The sequence below is a fragment of the Zootoca vivipara genome, chromosome 5, assembly GCF_963506605.1.
Source record: "Zootoca vivipara chromosome 5, rZooViv1.1, whole genome shotgun sequence".
Taxonomy (NCBI): Eukaryota; Metazoa; Chordata; class Lepidosauria; order Squamata; family Lacertidae; genus Zootoca; species Zootoca vivipara.
The window spans coordinates 15,378,235-15,399,561 of record NC_083280.1 but is presented as its reverse complement, the minus strand read 5'-3'; the positions used below and the strand labels follow the sequence as shown (position 1 = coordinate 15,399,561).

Sequence of the window (21,327 nt, the reverse complement as noted above, 5' to 3'; positions counted from 1 at the left end):
TAGGACGTTTATAACCCCTCAGGAGGAGGAGGAGGAGGAGGAGGAGGGGCACTTGGAAAGAGGCGATGTGGGGAGGGCTGTGGGGAGAGCTTATTTGTGGCCAGGGATGATAGAATTAATCAACTTGAATGTTAATGAAAAACCCAAGCACTCCTTAGTGTTTACCTTCTTTTCCCGGCTGTTAAAATAGGAAAAGTGCAAAGGGCACGGGGACTGCACATCGATAAGCCCACCTAAGTGGGCTGGAATGCTCACTTGCAAGTGTGTCGCACTCTAGACATTCATTCAGAGACAAGGAATTAGAGAGACAAGACGGGTTCTTTATTTCAAAGCACGCAGATTCTGTTTTTCTTTTCACAAGGAACACCCAAAGTGGCTCATGACTGCCACAATTAACCAAAGGACACGTTAACTGTGGGGGTGCCAATCTGAATAAAATATGGGGTGGGGCAGGTAAGCCCCACCTGCATAATTGCACATATGATGCGGTGCATGCACAACATTTGAATGGCAATGCCAATCAACTTTGGTGGGGCCTGGCCCCCTCAAATATTTTATTGGGGGGGGATGATGAAGAGCCCTCAGTCCCTAGGAGTGGGCTCCTATGGTTAAATGACAAGTCAACATAAACTGGCAGGAACATAAGGGGTCTTCACAACAGAAAAGGTTCTGCAGGGAGGCGGACATGCCAAGGAAGATGGTTCTATATTAATAAAGTGATAATTTGTTATCCAGCCAGACATTTGTAGTATGCAGGCATTCAGCTTACACAGAACTCCTAACCAGACTGAATGGAATACAACTGCATGTGTAGCTAAGAACTGGCTACCACAGCATTTTGCCTAACAAGTCAAAAAAGCGGTTATAATCTTACACGAAGAGATATTGATCCAATCAAAATAGCATTTTAATAACTCTGTGTTCCCAAAACTGCTGGAGTGCAGAGTTAGTAAAGTATTATGACCAGGGTAATTAAAAATATGTCTCTCAAAATGCATATAGAAAAAAATTCCTATATAGAAAAATAGTATTGTAGATCTAGAAGGGACCCTGAGGATCATCTAGTCCAACCCCCTGCATGGGGAACGAACCTGCAAATTTGGCGTTATCAGCACCACACTCTAACCAACTGAGCTATCTAGAAATGCTACGACCACTGAACTCAGCAGAGCTTACGTCTGAGTAGACATGCAGAGGCTTGCACTATCAGCGTCAAAAAATGTAGCTGCTCCATGAGCCAAACCCATTGATTACGAAGTCCAGCCTCTGGCTAAGTCCATAGTGCACTCTAATAAATTTAATAGAAGATCAAATATTTATGGTAACACCACCCGATGAAGATAATCTCTGTTTGATAACACTCTTCCCAAGTCAGGGAGCAATCCTACTCACAAGAAACAGGCCCAAAGCAAGGCGGTGTAAATTAACATGTATAAACATTACACCAGACCCAAACCCCATTCCTCACTGGGGTGGCTGCCCTCTGCTCTGCCTAAGCCTGGCAGAGGGGAAACAAACCTTTAAAACAGGGTCCTGTGCCAGGTTTCCAGGTCACATGAATGAACTGAATGGGCTTAGGATTCAACCTGAGCCCCCCTTCTGTGGTCCTGCCCCTGCTGCCACCCCAGAGCATCTCCTTTGCAGGACTTGAACTGGGCTTGGATCAGCCAGCTTCGGCTGAGCTCCAGCTGAGCCAGAAAGAGCATTCTACAAATGCTAAACCAGGTGAGGGTAGCCATTGGTTCAGAACCCTCGGTGAAGACAGGCTCCAGTGGATTGAGTGGATGAGGCCAACAGTTGGTCCAATGGTCAAGAAGGCAATATCTGCATGTGCTGTAGAGAAAAGTGAGGGGCAGATGAGGCTCGTCCACCTGGGAGATGGAAAACTCTGGCTTTAAACCTCTGCTGCCATGTGGGGCATCTTTGGGAGAAGAAAAAGCTAAGGAGTAAAACCTACACAATTCCAGAGTGGAGTTGCTAAGATGGCTGGATGGAGCCTTGTGCCAAACGTATTGCTCTGCTTTTCTGGGAGGGCACCCCAGAAGACATTTTTGGATCTGAACAAGTTGGACGGTATGCACTAGGCGTGGCTCCGTCATCTGGATCCTGGCTGGGATGGAGGAAATATGCTGGTGATTCTTCAGCCAAGCCAAAGATGGGGAGTTACAGCGATGTAACCTGGTTCCAGCTCAGCCAGAGATTTGTTGGACCCTAGCCCCACTCATCCTGCCCAATCTCAGTTTAGGATTGTGCCCGTAGTCATGTTCATTAATTCCAGTGGGTCTTCTCTGAGTAAAAGTTCGTAGAAGACCACACATGGTTTACAGAAACAGTTATCAGATTTTACAAATGTATTCGAGTTGCCTAGAACTACGATGTCTTAACTGCAGTGGCCGTATTAATACATATTAAATCTATATACTGTAAGTGTATCACTGTGAACAGCATTCAGAATTCTTCTTAGTGCTTTCCCAGTGCATCTTCTTTTTTAGAAGAATCATAGGAAGGCACTATTTTCCTACCAGCTGATCCACTCTTGTTTTCTTGTCTGGGGACATGATTAATCTTTGCAGTACACAATTAGCTACAGGCAATGAGCTTGACTTGGCTCTTCTAGGTCATTAGCACTGATCCGGTCTGGTCTGGCTGGCAGCAGTTTCATTGGTCTCCACCGGCACGATCAAGAATTTTCCACTTTTTTATCTCAGTGCCTGGCCATCATGATGAAACACAGCAAGCTTCAGAGAACGCTCCACCTTCCAACCACCTTTCTTAATGGGATGTTGAATCTGTGTTTGGCGCTGTCCTTCAAGGAAGTCTCACATGAGTCAAAGAGGATGGAGAAGATACATGATGGATGCCCATACAATAAACATTCCTTTTTTTTTTTTTGAATGGGACACCCACACTCTCCAACCAATGCTGCCTGTCAGGCACTTTCCACATGGCAACAGAATGTGCTTGGCTAAAGACTAATCTTTGCTCTGGTTGGAAGTAAAACTTTAACCTGCAAAGAAAAGTTCACTCCTCCAGTTATGCCAACTGATTTCCCTGGTGCAAAGGAGTTTTTGTCAAAGGGATTAGGATGTTCCATTGCAAAGCATGCATGGTAATCTTGGGAGGGCTCACTCAAGGACTCTTGGCGCTGGGATTCTGCAACACGTCACCAGTGCCATAATAGTGCATTAGTGGCGGATTTATACTGAGCTGTCCACACGCCGTTCCACTTTACCCATTGTTCTCTGATGCCTCCCCAATGTTATTGCATTAATGCCGCCTGGAGGGGCACTCTTGCAACAAAAGCCAGACCAAAGAAATAAATAAACCGGAATATTTGTGATACAAAAAGTTATGAGCAGTAAGATGCATGGACTGGAAACAAAACCATATGTCCACCCTGAAACGTTTGCAGGCACAAATTGTATTGAAAGTGGAATCGTGTATAAGAAACACCATCAAGGGCACAAATAACTGAGAAGAGGACTGTTTGGAGGTGGCCCCCAGAACTACGTCCTACCAAGTTCAGCGGCACTTACTCCCATGAATGTAAACAAGTCAAACACAGCATGCATCAGAGGCTTGTGCAACAATAGATGCTGTTTTTGTTATTTTACCCACAAGAACATATAAGAAGAGGCTGTTGGATCTAGCCCAACATCCTGTTCTCATGCGACAACCAGATCCCCGCAGGAAGCACACAAGCAGGACCGGAGTGCTAGAGCACCTTTCCTAAGGTTTAAGAACAATATTATTATTATTATTATTATTATTATTATTATTATTATTATTCTATTTATACACCAATATTATAAATTCTTCTGCAAGGGGCAAACTACCCAAGAGAGCCCTGAAAGTGAATAGTGAGGATGTCTGTTGAACCTCTACTGCAAGAGTGTTCCAGAGCATACATAGGACCAGTGACACCAAATTCCCAACTTCTGGTTGAGGCCAGTTGGGCCTCTGTAAAATGGGGGACAACTTGCAGCACTCTTCCAGATAATCTCAGTGATTGGGCTGGGACATAATGGATCCAGCAGTCCTTAAGGCATCCTTGCCCCACATTGTGGAGTTAGGAGTGTCTACTGCCATGCATGTCTGTGGGCAGGAGCTCTGCTACGTGTCCTACCCTAAGATCTTTGGTGTAAGACAATGTGTCGTTCAAAATTAAAACTATGAGGCTAACTAGATGTTATAGTGGTTGGCTCAACTTCAAGTTGGGTCCCCACCAAAGGAGGCCCAAACTGGTGCCTTCCCAGTGTTTTGAACTATGACTCCCTTCAACCCCACCCAGCATGGGACTTGGGAGTTCAACACAGTGCTCCCCTGGATCACATGGTATGTAAGAAGATAAGCATTCCGACTCAGCCAGCTGAGATGCTCCTCCTCAAGCTGATCCTTGAAAGAAGCTGCGATCGCAACTCATTCAGCTTCTGGTCTAAATCACTTTACTCCTAAAGAGATGTGGCCAACCTTCTGCAGATTGCTTCTTGTCTCCAGTTGACTAGTTTTAGTATTGGTTGGGCACATGCCAGGTCTTTGTGGTATCAACATTCAGTGTAAAGTCACATTCACATTCTGTACATTCTCAAATGCGTATCTTTGAGACTCATCGGACAACCACCATTTGATTAGAGTGAAACATTGTTGGAGTTTGCTCCACATTAACCCGATAGCAGAAAGTATAATGGGGTGACTGTTTGCAGCTTTGATTAATCATTCATCTACAAAGACTTGCCTACAGAGTAGTGATAGAATTCAGGCTTCTTCCATCGGGAAATATTCATTACATATTGCAGGCTTTAACCCAATACAGTGGTACCTCGATTTATGAACACAATTGGTTCCGGAAGTCTGTTCATAAACTGAAGCGTTCATAAACTGAAGCGAACATACCCATTGAAAGTAATGGAAAGTGGATTAATCTGTTCCAGATGGTCCGCGGAGTACTTAAACTGAAGCATTCATAAACTGAAGCGAACTTTCCCATTGAAAGTAATGGAAAGTGGATTAATCCATTCCAGACGGGTCCATGGAGTACTCAACCTGAAGCGTACTTAACCCAAAGCATGGGTGTAATTGGTTCTGGAAGTCTGTTCATAAACTGAAGCGTTCATAAACTGAAGTGAACTTTCCCATTGAAAGTAATGGAAAGTGAATTAATCCGTTCCAGATGGGACGTTCATAAACTGAAAATTTGTAAACCGAGGTGTTCATAAACTGAGGTTCCACTGTATAGAAACCCGACCATTGCTTACAGACTTGGGCATTTCATTATTCAGAAGAGATGCCCTGGTCCAGCTGTTGGGAAGATGGACATTTGCTTGGAGTCTGTAGAACAGGCATCCCCAAACTTCGGCCCTCCAGATGTTTTGGACTACAATTCCCATCATCCCTGACCACTGGTCCTGTTAGCTAGGGATCATGGGAGTTGTAGGCCAAAACATCTGGAGGGCTGCAGTTTGGGGATGCCTGCTGTAGAACCTGAACAACACCCAGCTTTTCATCACTGGTGGTCTTTCATAGTTTGGCCTGGAAATGCCAGGAACTGAACTGAACCTGGGAGATTTCGCATGTGCTCATCAGCTGAGTTGAGGGAGAAGGTCCATTTTTGATGGTGGTTCTCCATTCCAGCTTCTTTACTTCCTTTTTCAGAAATTAGTTGAAGCCGTTCGCTTCTGCAAGAAGAGACCACATATTGCCTGTAATATGTACTGACGGGTATTTAACTAGTTAATAATATCAGTTTATTACTGTATTAGATACTGCAGAGGAAAACTGAGATTGCACCCAGCCACTACTGGATGTGGACTCCACAGCCAAAGTTTACAGCACAAAATCAAATTAATAGCTTTGATGGCCTTGAGGTGGACTTCATTATTAGCACAAATATTAACTTGGCAGGAAAGCTTGTGATTCAATCTGTACTTGCGATTGGAATTTGATCGCCTTAAATGAGCTCTCTCTCATCTGCTGATTATTAATTCTTGCTACAGTCGGGAAACTACAAGCAATAAACTCGGTTGGATCTGCATGGCCAGGCAGGAGCAATATTTTTTAACTGAGACATGCACTGTGCACAAAGCTCAGGAAGTGGCAATGTTAGAGGCTTTATTCGACTATCGAATTTTTAGCACAGCCGTCTTCCCTTGAATTTGCACTTTATGCAAACTCCTCCTGCCACCATTGCTTACCTGGAACAGTCTACATTTCCTAGGACCTGACTGCAGGAAGAGTGCCTTATTATTTGGAGGTAGGGTTCTTGAAGATGCATTTTAAAAAAAAAGGATTAGTGTACATGCACGGATAGAGAAACTACAGTTCTTCAGGCTTCACATGCATGCCTGTACACACACATTCTCTAGATGTTAAAACTCTGACTGGGAAGGTGGCTGGATCCTGTCTCTGGAGTGTCAATGCACACACAAAAATGCCATGTGATCAGAGTTGAATGGGAATCAGAGGTGGATTTAGGGGAGCGTGACAGGTTTGCTTGCTCAGGATGCTGAGCTGAGAGGGCACCTTAGGGAGCACTGCAATGATAATGTAGAATGGAAGGCGAGAATCCCCTGCCCAGAATTTTGCTGTTGCAGAGAGCGCTGCTGAAATTTAAAAGCCCAAAGTACGCCACAATGGGAATTTCATAGAATCATAGAGTTGGAAGAGACCACAAGGGCCATCCAGTCCAACCCCCTGCCTAGCAGGAAACACCATCAAAGCATTCTTGACAGATGGATGTCAAGCCTCCGCTTAAAGACCTCCAAAGAAGGAGACTCCACCACACTCCTTGGCAGCAAATTCCACTGTCGAACAGCTCTTACTGTCAGGAAGTTCTTCCTAATGTTTAGGTGGAATCTTCTTTCTTGTAGCTTGAATCCATTGCTCTGTGTCCGCTTCTCTGGAGCAGCAGAAAACAACATTTCACCCTCTTCTATATGACATCCTTTAATATATTTGAACATAGCTATCATATCACCCCTTAACCTTCTATTCTCCAGGCTAAACATACCCAGCTCCCTAAGCCGTTCCTCATAAGGCATCGTTTCCAGGCCTTTGACCATTTTGGTTGCCCTCTTCTGGACACGTTCCAGCTTGTCAGTATCCTTCTTGAACTGTGGTGCCCGGATCTGGACACAGTGCTTCAGGTGAGGTCTGACCAGAGCAGAATACAGTGGTACTATTACTTCCCTAGATCTAGATGCTATACTCCTATTGATGCAGCCCAGAATTGCATTGGCTTTTTTAGCTGCTGCATCACACTGTTGACTCATGTCAAGTTTGTGGTCCAACAAGACTCCTAGATCCTTTTCACATGTAGTACTGCTCTCAAGCCAGGTGTCACCCATCCTGTATTTGTGCCTTTCTTTTTTTTTTTTTTGCCCAAGTGTAGTACTTTACATTTCTCCTTGTTAAAATTCAACTTGTTTGCTTTGGCCCAGTTGTCTAATCTGTTAAGGTCATTTCATGGCCATGTCATCCAGCTTCCTATTCAGCATCCATAATGCAGGATGTAACTATCACATTCCTGAGGCAGTCGGTGCCATTGTTGAACATCTCCAACTCTTGGGCTGAATGCCATGGCTCAGGTGGTGAGTCGTGCTCCTGATCGGGCTCAGATCACAGCAGTGCTGAGGGACCTGCACTGGCTGCTTATCAGCTACTGACCTGGTTTTAATGTTCTGCTACTTCCATACAAAGCCCTAAATAACTCTGGACAAGGTTACCATCTTTCTCTTCATTGCCCAATAAGGGCACTACGATCAGCTAATGGTACTTGATTAGTTTCCTTGTGGCCTGAGGATTACTTACTGTGGTAACACAGAGTTGAGCTTTTTTACTGGTGACACCAGTGTTGTTGTTGCTTAGGCCATCCTGCAGAAACGCAAGAGATGCCATCAGTATTGGCATTCTGTCGGCTCCTGCTTAGGCAAGCATTCCTCTGAACTGAATTCTGGTTTTATGGTTTTAACTTTGTTTCCACTGTTTTAATTGTATATTTCTATTAGATACGTTTCAATGTTACTGTATATTTTAATTATGGTTTGATTTTATAGTTCTTAGAAGAAATCTAGACATGTAAGTGGTATATTCATTGGATGATGATACTGCATGCCGATCTCTTCTAATTATTACCAAAAATCTGAATCTGTGCAGTTCCCACCCACTGGTTCTACTGCCCTCTGGAGCATGAGAGAACATATCTGCTGCATCTTTGGGATGGCAGCCTTCCAGTTATTTAATGGCTGCTATCCTGGCTCCCCTTCACCTTCTCTGCTCTGGGCTAAACATACCCAGCTCTTCCTACCATTCCTCAACAAATGCATAATTTTTGTTTCTCATTTTCTTCAAGCTTACGTTCCGCTCTCCACATTTTCCCATCAGTTTGGAAGGGTCAAGCAGGAGATGATACAAAGCACTTATGCCAGAGGCTCTTGAATAGGAATTGGGGGGGATGCATCCCCTAAATCACCAAGCCCCCAGAGCAGATGGGAGGAGGACATGGGGAGCACACTGGGAGGAGGGGGAGGAAAGGCAATGATCTCGGCTCTGAAGTGATGCTTGCTTAGTGCTGTCTTGGATACATACATATATACATACATACATACATACATAGAAACATGACATGGAACCCTGCAGAAAGCTATAGCTGCATCTATTCAAAATAAATGTATTGATTCAAAGGCATCACTTTTAAAGGCACCAGAGATGGTCTCACAAGGGTTTCCTGCCCACAGCAGTTGTTCAATGTCCTTTCCAAGAAACACCCTCCAGGGTGTCCTTTCCAGGAGATGTTGGGGGCAGTTTTCAAACTGTAAGCAGCCAAAGTAATATCCTTAACTATTCTCACCAGTCCCCGTTCATTATTCAGCTTGCATTGCTAATCCCCACTGTGCCAAACGGACGAGCCGCCCCGGAATCAGACAATGCTGAGTGCCGACTCTTCGATGTAGCACAGCACTTTTCTTCCTTTCAAGCAAAAGATCTCCGTCAGATGGTTCTCTCCTATCCTTCACGTACTTGCCCCTCTCCTCCACTACCCACCATTTCCCTCGGCTTGGCTGCCAGAAGATTAATTTGCTGGAATATTTTTGGACTCTGGATCCCTTTTAAGCTGCACAACAGCATCCCGGGGCACGTCCCCAGATAAGGACTTTGAAATATTATCTGCCTTGTGCAAGATGTTGTTGGGAAGATTTTAAGCGAATGTCCCCCTGGTGACTCAGCGATGGCTTTCATGTGGCTCCATCGGTGTTGCGAAAATGGCATGAATCAATAGTCATGTGCCTTCACTCGTGGGGTTTCCTCAGCGTGTTAAGGACAGGCCGTATTGTCAGCTGTCATCGCCATGCTCTTATTTCAGCAGGGAGGGATTGGTATGCATGCACTCCTCTTGAGATAGGATTCATCCAGAGCAGCGGCAGGGAACCTCCAGGCCAAATTAGGTCTGGCAAGTCTCCCCATTTGGCCCATGAGGCTGATTCAGCCATGCCCACCCACCTTGGACCCAGTGATTCACTCTTTAGGTAATTTTCTGTGAATCGACCACACGATTTTGGCCAAGGCAGGTAGCATTTCATGCACATTTAAGCCACATTTTGATGGGCCAAGTTAAACCCCACATGGAGTGCGGAGAGGGACGGGTTCCTCATGGGTAGCCAGACGTGGTCTTTGCAGTATCATTCAAGTTGTAACGTTTTGTCCCACCCTGAAATAGGCTTGCATTTTGTCATACAGGCAACTTCCCATTTGCATGGGGTTTGCATTCTGAGGCACCATGCGCATGAGCTAGACGTGCATCAGCCCGCTCCGTTCTGGGCCCGTCCTCTTCTGGTGCCGAAAATGGCGCATGTGTCAGTGGTTGCACACATGCCAAATGTTCGCAAATGGAGAGTTTCCTGTACTGGGGTGGGGGGTGGCAGCAAGGGGCAGTAAACTCAATGGAAAACTCTAAGAGGAAAAATATATAACGGTCAGTGACTTCTGACTCTACTTACAGAAATAGCAAATGGACTGTACTGTAAGGCTTAAATGGAACCCTAGGAGAATCAGGGGCTGATTCCCCATAAAAGCAAATATTCTGTCCCTTTGTAGTACAGGTTGGCCATTGTTATTTTTAGAACACGGGTTCAGGTCAACTGATAAAAGGGCCTTACAGAGTAAATCCAAAGTCCCTACCCCCTTTTCTTTTTATTGATTCTTAGGACTTAACTGCCCCCAAAACCTGAAGCTTTTGTCATTTGCAGTAAACATTCTCAGTCCTTCTGTTTACAAGGCTGGGATATTTCAGGACCAGTGTAATTATTTCCCACTGTGTTTTTGAATTCTTTTGATCATCACCTTCTTAAGGAGCAATGGTGGTGTTAGGCTGCTTCCTGCTTCCTCCTACGAGCAGGAGAACACCAGTCAGTCAAAATATTTCTTCACTGGGGTGTGCAGATCAGACACTGCCTCCCCTTTTTTGGGACAGCTTTGCTGCACTTATTTATTGGGTCAGAGAGCCTTTTTGGAACGGAGTCTCAAATAAGAAAAGTCCTTCTTGGAAATTGTTTTCTTCTGCAAAAGTGTTTTCAGCTCCCACTCCAATCAGGAGCTCAGATCCAGGACCGCACAGAGGAAGTCAGGCCTATGGCAGCCTATATAAGAAGTGGCCAAATGCAAATGCAAAATATCCTACAACTGCAGAAATTGCCCTCTTTTGCATCTATCTCCCCCCTAGCTGTAAGCTGAGCTTATTGTGCAGTGGTGATTGAGGGCTCACCCACATTTCCGCTTGGTTGCTACTCTCACCAAGGGAAACCTGATATCTGGCAGCAAATTGGAGTCATCTGGGTTTCCCTTGGATTCAGGGCAGTCTCAAGCAGGTCAGCTGCCCTGGCGCTGAGGAGCGGAGATCGCTCCGGCGCCCCTGCCCTCGCAGGGCGCAGCATGGTTTCCGCGTGGCTTCGTCGCGCAGCGCCCTGCCTACCGGCCCAGCGCCCTAGCACACCGTGCCACCGGGGGTCTACCTAGAGCCGGCCCTGCTTGGATTGATTATGTTTGTTCTGATTTGGTGCAAGAGAATGGGTTTTCCAGGATGAAAGTGGCAGTGGGCCTAGTAAGCACAGGAGGAGCTGCCTCAGACCCTGTGAGAGGCTACAGTGATAACCAAGGCAAAGGGCTACTGATTGCAGCGTGTTTTACCTCCCGCATGCTTCTGAATTCCAGTCGCTGGAACTCACAAGTGGGTCACAAGTGGGGTACATGAGGGGTGTGTGTGTTTGTGCGTGTTGAATCCAGTCGTTCCCCATCCTAGCCTGACCCTAACTGCTTACACCACTGGCTTCAGAAGCTAATTACCTTTGAATCCGATACTAACAATTTTTATTTTTTTTACATTTCAGATGACCAACCCACACACGTTTTTCTTGCTAGAAGAGAGGGGAGGTGAAACAAATTTCCCAAATATAGGCACTATTTAACAAAGCGAAAGGGGGGGGGAAGAAAGATAAAGAGCCCCTTCCCACTACTAAACATGTTAATTGCATATAGCGCTCTGCTTTGCAACCGGGAAACCTAAATTAACTGTACCAAGCGTGATATTTTTAGACCACGTCCCCACTTGCTGTGAAGAAAACTGCTGCTATCAGGTGTTACTTCATGCTGCAGAAGAGAAAATAGCATTGTCTTCTTCCACCGGAATATCTTCCACAACTGTAAGAGAAACCAAGTCCCCCTGTTCCTCCCCAGGGTTTGTATTTTGGGTATGTCGCTAGGGGCCCTACTTTTCATGACATCAGTGTGCAGTGGTGTCTCTCTGTCCCATTGGATTTCAGAGGCCTTCCAGTGTTGCGTCTTCTTCCCATGCCTTCCTGGGAATGATGGTGGCATGAGAAGTAACCACAGTGCAGCTTCTGCCCGTGTGGCATTTGAAGGGGCCTACAGTTTGCTCCAATGAACAGACGGGAGGCTGTCAGTCCTGCATAGTTTACGACGGATCCAATTCGCTTGCCTAGCCCAGGGATAAAGCTTGTGAACTGTATCTGTGCCAACAAAGTTCTCCCCCACAATGTACAAGCCACAGGCTAACGCCTGTGGATTAATATTGCTTTTATTTTGAATTACATACGGGGGATCCACCATAATATTTCAGTGGTTAGTGCTGGATAGGTTCTCAGGAAAGCTCGCCTGTCCTCTCACCGATAAGCCCCTGATCAGCTTCTAAGTAAGCCAGGATGCTCAGAAACACAGACTGAAAACCCTTTAATGGAAAGCATCTAAACAGCCACCTAAGCTCCTCAGCCCCTCAGCATCCCCTTATGTTAGATAAGAGAAGAGATGATTTGGGGGCAATGAGATTACCATCCGAGTTGTGCGGTCATTGCGTGCTTCCTATTTTTGTCGTACTCCCTCCGGTTTACAATATAGCTGCAGTTCCGTTATTCACATAATTGCAGATCATCTTGTCATTCCTAAAACCGTAATGGGAATAAGGACGTTATCATAACTCATGATAATCTAAAGGAAAAGCAAACCATGCGTATGGGTGTATCTCTGTAAAATCTTGTCCTGTGAGCTACTTCTGTGGATCTTGGCGGAATCATAAAGCATGGTGTAAATTAAATGTTCCTTAAGGCAGACGCAACGGAGAGCTGCTCTTTGCCCTTCCTCAAATGGCAGTAGTTGCCCCCTCCCCCGCTGATAGCACCAGCAGTAATCTGAGCCTTGGAAGAGGAATTTTGGCCTTTCCCTTAGCTGCTGATACCGTAGTTGATGTTCCTGGAAAAGGGTGGTAGTTTTGTGGCTGAGCAGCTCCTTTGCACCCAGAAGGTTCCAGCTTCAATCCCTGGCATCTTCAGGTAATGTTGGGAGAGGCAGGTCTGAAATCTTGGAGAGCTGCTGCCAGTCAGGTTAGACAGCACTGCGCTAAATGGACCAATGGCCTGACTCTGGATAATGCATCTCCCTATGTAACGTGCATGGTGAGTCGATCCCCAGTTGCTGCTGCCTTTGAGCCACACACTCTGCTTGGTAAAATGACTGTTAATGCCCCAAACTACATTATGTATGGTATGATGGTGTTGCAATAGCCCCCACTCCTGCTCCACATTATTGGCTTGTGGGGAAAGAGAAACTCCCAGTGCAGTGACACCTTGGCCCTCTTCAGAGAAACCCAACCCCATGTGCTCACTGAGTATGGCCATGTGGAAGTTCCTACCTGTGTATAGCAGTCCCCATCATATGATTGCCCAGACTTCAGAGGGCTCACCAGTGGGAATGTTGGAGACAGAGAGTTGCTTGAAGAGCCTGTTGGCACCTGTCATCGTCCCCCCCCCCCCGTACTGTTACAACGGGGATGGGGAGCCTGTGATGCTGGACTGTAACTCCTGTCATCCATGCCCATTTTGAGACTGAGGAGCGTTGTAGTGCAACAACAACAACTGGAGGGCCACAAGTTCCCCTGCATGGCGAAGAGATAAAAGGGAAGATGGTACAGTCCTACTGAGGGGCTGCTAACGGGCAGTTCTAGTCTACTTTGTCATGCCAGGGAGTGAGAGAGGATGTTAACCATGACTGCCCATTCTCTCAATTTAGCCTGTGAGATGATACAAGTGACTCATGTAATGGACAAGTCTGAGTCTCCATTAGTGATGGGCCAATCTGCCAAGTTCGGTTTCTCTCGGGGCTCATCTACTCTTCCACTGGTCTTATGCCTAGAAAGCATGGGTCCATGGTTTCCTGTTTGCCTTGTGTTTCTTTCTAGGCATGGGTCTGAGCGGATTCCCCCTTGCCCCACTCTTTTCCCAGGGAAAACCCACTCTTTAGGGATGAATCGGAACAAATGTAAATCCACAGAAACCCCAAATTGCTGTTTGCTCCAACTGAGTGCTAAAGAGCAGTTTTTCCTGGGGGGAAGAAGCAGGACGAGAGAAAGTGGATGAGCCACCAGTTTCTCATTTTTCCAGTCGTATGTTCAGTTCTCCAGATTTCCACATCATTGTGGATCCTCCCCCCAAAAGTCCTCATGAAAATTTGTCAGCATTTGAGTGCAAATTATCTCCTAATACACTTTTCCCGTATGCCAAACACATTTTTTTGCCAATTCAATGCATTCTGTATGCTATTTTCAGTAACCTATACATTTTTTTGTATACAGTGGTACCTTGGGTTACAAACACTTCGGGTTACAGACTCCGCTAACCCAGAAGTATTACCTTGGGTTAAGAACTTTACCTCAGGATGAGAACAGAAATCGCACGATAGCGGCACGGCAGTAGCGGGAGGCCCCATTAGCTAAAGTGGTACCTCAGGTTAAGAATGATTTCAGATTAAGAATGGACCTCTGGAACGAATTAAGTTCGTAACCAGAGGTACCACTGTACATTGCTTGATTGGAGAATTGCATTGCAAAATTTAAAGAGTGAATTTTGAAGAACGGCTGCATTTAGTTTTGCGTGTTGTTTCCGGAAGACAGAATTAGGGAGGTTTGGCTTTTAAGTGGAATTGGAATTGAGTTTCTCCCCATCCCTGCTCTCTGTATCACAAAGTTACGACTTTTCCAGCGGAACACAGAAAAAGAACATTTAAGCTTCTGTTCTCCTCAGAGAAATTCTACAAAATGTATAAAAACAGATGGTTGCAAACAACCTAAAGGTTCCCATCAAAAGTTATTTAAAATAGTGTATTTGAAACTCACCAATTAAGGAAAGAAAGAAATATATAACAGGCAGGCGGTTCAAGTTTTCAACATAATTTAATAAGAAGCTTCCGGTTTAAAAGGTAACCACAGCAAAGACATAAAAGAGCTGGTGGCAGCTGCCATTAGCCATGAAGCTTGTTCTTACTCATCCTACCAGTCCCCAGCAGTTACAAGTAGTGGCTTGACTGAGTTGGAAATGTTATTGCTCAATTTAATGTACTGAATAGATGTGGGTCCCCCCCCCCATGTGGTCCTCTCATTACAGCAGTAGGAAGAAATGCAAGGAGCATATAGGGAACAGAAGAAGCCAGCTGAAGAGGCAGTAGTTTAAAACCGACCCAAGTCAAAGTGTTTTTGCCCAGGGGTTGTAGCTCCATTGGTTGGAACTTATTTTGCATGGAAAGTTGTGAAAGGCCAATGGTGTTTAGGGGGAGAAAAAGAACGGTTTCAAGCCTTAAGACATTCCCATAGGAGCGATCTATCCATGGCTCTTGGTGCTCAGAAAAGATATCCTCAAGTCTCAAAATGTCAAGTAACCTTGGACTGCTGTGAGTCAATATGCTACCAGGCCAAACGTAAGGTGTTGCTGTTTGCACATAAAGCCCTAAACAATTTGGGAATAGCCTACCTCGAAGATTGCCTTTCTCCATACACTCCCGACCATTCTTTGAGATCTGCTGGAGAAGCCTTGCTAACTGTCTGCTGTGGCAGCCACAAGGAGCAGTAAGGCCTATATTATGGAATACAGTGCTTTTTTCCAGGGGGTACTCAAGGGTACATTGCTTTTTGTTGTAAAAAAGTGTGACACTTACTGTAACAACTTCATGGTCAGTCCTGGCAGCTATTTTTCTAGGAGAAACCCACCGGTTTTGTGCATTTGTGTATTAGACAGCAATCCCGTGTTTAGCTTTAGATTCCAGCTTATTATTATAATTTTTTACACAAGCTTACCCAGCCACATGACCCAATTTTTATGTTCTTCTGATCTTTGCCTTTTTATGTTTTTAACTTTCAATTTTATGTGCACAGCTTTGAAAAGATTTCTTTCCCTTTGGTGCTACAGATATTTATGCATTAATAATTAAAATAAGTTAAGTTGATAATGAACAAGAATAGGACAGATCACTCAGAGCACTTTCTCTGAAAGCATCTCATTTTGACCAATAACTGCCATGTTGTTGTTGTTATTGTTGTTATCAAGATAGTTGATCCACTGTTCTGGACTAGTAAGATGTGAGAGGCTTCTGATACTTCAGTAGTAACTCTTGGCTTGAAATATGCATAAAAAGCTTGGGCATATTGCCAAGCTCTGCTCTATCAGTTTAACTAAAGTATAGAATTGCCTCCAGAAAAAAACAACAACTTGAAGGATCCCCTCACCCCATATATGCCCACTTGACAGCTTTGATCTGCACATCTGGTACTTTGAAAAGTGTCACATAATGTTTGATTTGCACTTACAAGGGATCAATGTTTCTGCCAAGCTCTGGAATTTCCTGTTTACTGATGTTATTAGGCAGGTGCCTGTTTCTGGCACTCCCTAAAAACATGTTTGTTAGGGCAAGCCTATCCAAACATGTGATTTTGACATTTTTTTAAAATGTATTTATTTGCTTATTTTATACTTACATTTTGAACAACTTGCTTTTAGCATCCGATTTAATAGGTATTTTAAATGTACTGTATATCTCATATTGTTTTATGTATACCACTTAAAAGGTTTTGATGACTAAGCGGCATACAAATCTTGAAATATATCACTCTGTAGTGGCAGGTGTCTCTTGGGTTACCACCACCACCACCTTTGCAAGTTTAAGTATCTAGTTTATGGCTTTTGTCAATTTCGAGGTTCTTGTGCTAGAATGTATCTAGAACTCTGTGTAGAGCACTGATGTGTGGAGGGAGATCAGGAGGCCCCTGAAAATGCATGTTCCCACCATTCCAGTGGCCAGCTATGGCCCTCTGACCTACAACCATCTTGCAAAGGTCTGAAAGGGAGCCTGGTCTACTTCATGCAACTCCTGCCACAAGTGCAGGCTGTTCTCCCTTCAGACCTTGGTCTAGAGGGGCACAGTCAACACATGGCGCTGCTCCCCTTCTGTGCGTTCACGACTGCAGGGAAAATAAGGAGTGGATTGTTCAAGGGATTGTGAGGTGCTCCAAAGTGAGTGAATGGGCAGGAAACTGGACAATATGATTCAGTGTACACCAAATGTAGATCGGGGCAAAACGAAGCCTAACTTCACTCACACACTAATGGGGAAAAGAACTGAAAATTAAACTGTCACTATCATAAGGCTGTGATAGAAATTGATTGTGTGAGCATAGTTGCAATACTGTGTACAGTTCAGCTTGCCTAACCTCTAAAAGGATACTGCACCTCCAACAGGGTTCAGAAAAGGGCAAGCAAAATGATCAAGGATTACATGATAAAAGAAGCACAAAACATTGGAGAGGATATCCCAGTGGAAGTCTGGGAATAGTTCTGGAAAACAATGGACTATGTTGAAATGGCAAAGGTGAGAGCAAGAGAAGAGATCAAGTGATGAATTTCATATGGAAGAATGAGACCCTTATTTGGACATTTTGGAAAATATTAAATGGAATCGTGGGCAGGATTGAAACATGAGCTGCGGAAGAAAAATAATTCTAATTGCAATGAAGGAATAGTGGAATAGATAAAAGTATAATGCAGCATAAAAGGTTGAGAATAAAAACACCATGGAAGAAGGGTGGGGAGTCAACTTTTTAAAGTGTATTAAATTTGATGCTAAATTTGATGTCAGTTTGTTAAACAAAATGGTGAAATTCAATAAAAAATTTAATTAGCAAAAAACACACATAGATTTTCATTGACAACGACGATAAGAGAAAATTGTTATGAATTGATGGGCAGATGGTACACGACCTGTCGGAATACAAAGGCTTAATACGAATTACTCATTGGAATACTGGAAATGTGGAAAGAACCAGAATATTTTCTTTCATGTGTGCTGGGAGTGGGAACTGGAGAAAAAAGACTGGTCAAAGACCAGAGATCAAATAATTAAACTCTCAAATAATTAAACTGTCACCTGGTTGTGTTCTTGTTAACCTATGTAAAGGAGTCAGTAAGATGGCAACATAAACAATTATGTGCCCTGTGTTGCAGTTGCAATTCTCTGCACTAGCCTTCTGGTGGGGTCTGCTTAAATCCCAGTGTTGTGAACAGAATCAACTAATATTCAGCCATTCATTTGGTAAAAGCTTTATCAGGAGGGAAGGTGCCAAAAATAGGCCACTAAGAGCAGCAAGCGAGACCACGGGATGAACGCTTGTCTGTGTTGGAAGGAAAGGCTTTGAAAAAACAATGGGGTCAAAGTGTATTGTTTGAGGTTACTCATTTTCATTATGCATAGATTAGGCTTATTAAATTAGCTAATGGAAATATTTACTTAGACTGTAAATTAGTCATTTGCTGTTTAGAGGTTAATGTAAGAGGGCTGCAGATTCCAAACACAAAAATAAAAATCCAGTTGGTTGCATCCAACTAAGTTTTACGCAGAGCAGACCCACTGAAATTAATGGACTGAAGTTAGCCATGTCTATTAAATTTAATGGGTCTACTCTGTGTAAGAACAGCTTTGGAGACAACTCTTAATTCTACCCCTTTTGTGAATGTAGTGGGGAGCAAGTGGCTGGAACCAGCTTAGCAGCCTCACTCCTGGGCTTGTAACAAAAATGGTATCTTTCTACGAAGATGGATGCCAATGATTCTCCCTGCCCCATTTCTTTTTGGGGAGAGCCACCAAACACAAGGAGATCTTAAAGGGAAATTGATGTAAGAAGCAAGACAAGGGTGCACTGTTCAAGCAGACAGTCTTGGATAGCTGCATCATAGCAGGACTCCAACTGGGCTCAATTCCTACGGAGAAGCAAACTTAGCCTGATACACCAGTGTATCATTAAGTAAGTAGTGAGGTAGGGCATGGGGTAGGCGACCGATGTGGGCTCCCTCCAGGTTGAACACACAAAGAAGGAAGATTGTGGCAAGCCAGCCGGGATCATGTCTCCATGTGGGGGCTGTACACACAGCCCCTGGGATTGGCACAGTTACAGCAACTCTTTCTGAGCCAATGTGATTGGGTGAATTATGGCAGCTTCCGCAACACGGCTCTGGTTCATGCCAGCCGTACATTGGCATGATTCTAACCCTATTACAAATCTGCTGGCAGCCAATGCATATTGTGGCCATTGGCGGTATCAATTGGCCTGTACAATGGGAACTGTGGAACCACTGAAGGAAAAACTGGAAGAAGGCAGCATGAGAGTCCTTTTCTGCTTTTTAAAGAGGCCTGAACTGGCCAAACACTGTTAATTACTTAAGACACTGTACTTTGAAGCTGGCCAGTCAACCTCCCTGGGTGTCTGCTGGAGCTAATGAGGAAAAGCTAATTGAAACAAAAATAAAATGAGGTAGGTTAAAAACAGCAACACATGTTACATCCATAGACTAATGGGGAATCCATGCTTGTAGATAGTAGAAATGTTGCACATAACTTCCTTAAAACTGGAAATAATTCAAACAAAGAATATAAGGACACAGGTTAACCCAAACTAAATACATACATCTGCACACATATTGGTGTTCACTATATAGGTGGGCAGCAAAGAGGGACGGGCAGAAAGATGAAACTAAGTGTCAGGTTCTAGGCCACCAAAACTGTCCTTCCAATCTGCTATCTCTCACTTTTGCAATGTTCCTATTCTTTGCACCACGGGATGAAGATCTCATGAAGTTTTTTCATATTCGGAAAACAGGACACCATCAGACAAGGAAGTGGGCAAATGTCCATCAACATTTGGGGCTTCCGTCTTCCAAAGGATTAAATGCTGTTGGCTCCTGGAGGTTTTAATGAAGGGAAAAAACACACACCAGTATCTACAAGGATCATCCCCGCCCCTTCCCCGAAAAGCAAAGTACAACTGTACAGAGTAGGTTGGACCTAGGCTCAATGCATTCAAGTTGGATGCAGTTAGAGACACTTTCCAGCCAATCTTCAAAATCTTGCTCTATTTCAATTTGTTTCTCAACCTGCAATTTTATTGATACTTTCCGTATTACAGCTTAGAGAAAGGCAAGAAAATGCTAAGGCCAAAGTTGGGAATGATTGCCAAGGATGGCACTGCTATTTCTCTCAATGAGCACCATTATATGAAGATCCATACCGAAGTATAGACTGACAGGTTGACAAGAAAAATATATTTGTACCTTGACTGTATTATAATCTAAGGCTAGTCGGTTAGCCATTTAGAATAGATTTCCCAAAAGGAAGGGTTCGGGGGGGGGGAGGGATCTAATTCATTCTCTCATTTGAAATTTGTCGACCTGTTTGCAAAACTAACACAGAAATGTTGGAAAAGGCAAACGATTTTACAAAAGTTAACCATCTCTATGGTTAAAGCCTCCCAACACAAAGATAAAATGATACATTTATTGTGCTGTCTCTCACCAGTTTTAATTGGTAACCTTACAACATACTATATATCCGATGCTAGCAGGCAGACAAAATTAAAAACAGAGACTCTGCTTGACACTTAGATCTGTCCCCATTTGTACAAATAGAGGGACAAGGAAAATGTTTAAAAAACAAAATGAAATTGTGTGACCCACAGCTCTATCACAGTTTCAACTGAAGACTTCCAAGAGATTTATTCTGCTAAACCTCTTGCGCACTTGTCCATCTCTGCCCAAATACAGTGTTGCATTCTTGTGACCTTGAGTAAACCTCCATTCCTAAACCACAACAAGAAAGGTGTGTCATATTCTTGGAGCGTGTCTGCGTGAGTGCGAGTGTGTTCACAGAAGGAAGCAACGTGTTCCACAATTATCTTCTTCACCTGCCTCTACAGTGTTAGTCCACACGTTCCAATGCTCTTCAAGCTTAAAAAAATCTTGGTGTCAAAGTCAGCACCCGAGGGCCCTCTTGTTACCAGTTCATCATGGAATTTCTGTTGAGTGTCATGAAAAAAACTTGACTACTTCCTCCAGATCTCACCGAGGCGAAAAATACCTGTTTGGGAAGGAAACATCCTGATCTATTAAACTGCAAAATCATCATATGAACTTGTAAATGGGATGTGTTTAATTTCCTCATTCATTCACACATTTTGCTTATTTGTTATGTCACATCTTATCTTGTCTTTTTGTTTTAAAGCTCAGAGCAGGTGTTAAAAACATTATTAATGGCTTGACCACATTGCTTTTACAAGGGGCATCAAATGCTCTCCCACCAGTTGCTTCCAGACCATTCTCTGTGCAGCTCTGAGAGCAGACCTACCTTATCGTTTCTTTCACATAGAAATTTTAACCGCTGAGCACGCTTGTGCATAAATACTCCGTCCAAATGCCCAGTCTCCACCGATCGTATCTCAATCGCTTTCTCGCCCCAGCCCATTATTTGATTGGAGTGGATGTAGGCTGAAATAAAACAAATAAATGGCAACCAGTTCTTACTGAAAAAATTGGGCCAAGGCAGCTTTTACCACGTGCCACACCTGGCAGGAAGTTACCATGTGAAATAGATTATGTCCTAACGCTGGAAGCTCAAGCCACAGATGGTTTCATCACAGGAAACGCAGAGGACTACATAATCTAGGAAAATAGCCAACTG

The 21,327-nt window shown here is 44.1% G+C and overlaps 1 protein-coding gene across 4 annotated transcripts in view; it reads right to left on the bottom strand.

Annotated features, from left to right (window-relative positions):
* Positions 1 to 12,759: 12,759 nt before the first annotated feature.
* Positions 12,760 to 21,327, bottom strand: part of TNIK (TRAF2 and NCK interacting kinase) — a 283,956-nt gene continuing 275,388 nt past the window's right edge. For all 4 annotated transcript variants that reach the window (XM_035132807.2, XM_035132804.2, XM_035132806.2 and 1 more), the window contains 2 exons: positions 20,995 to 21,134; positions 12,760 to 20,727 (listed from right to left, as the gene is read on the bottom strand). In XM_035132807.2, the coding sequence (XP_034988698.2) occupies positions 20,644 to 20,727; positions 20,995 to 21,134 (224 nt within the window). In that variant the 3' untranslated portion in view covers positions 12,760 to 20,643. The remainder of the gene's footprint in view (positions 20,728 to 20,994; positions 21,135 to 21,327) is intronic.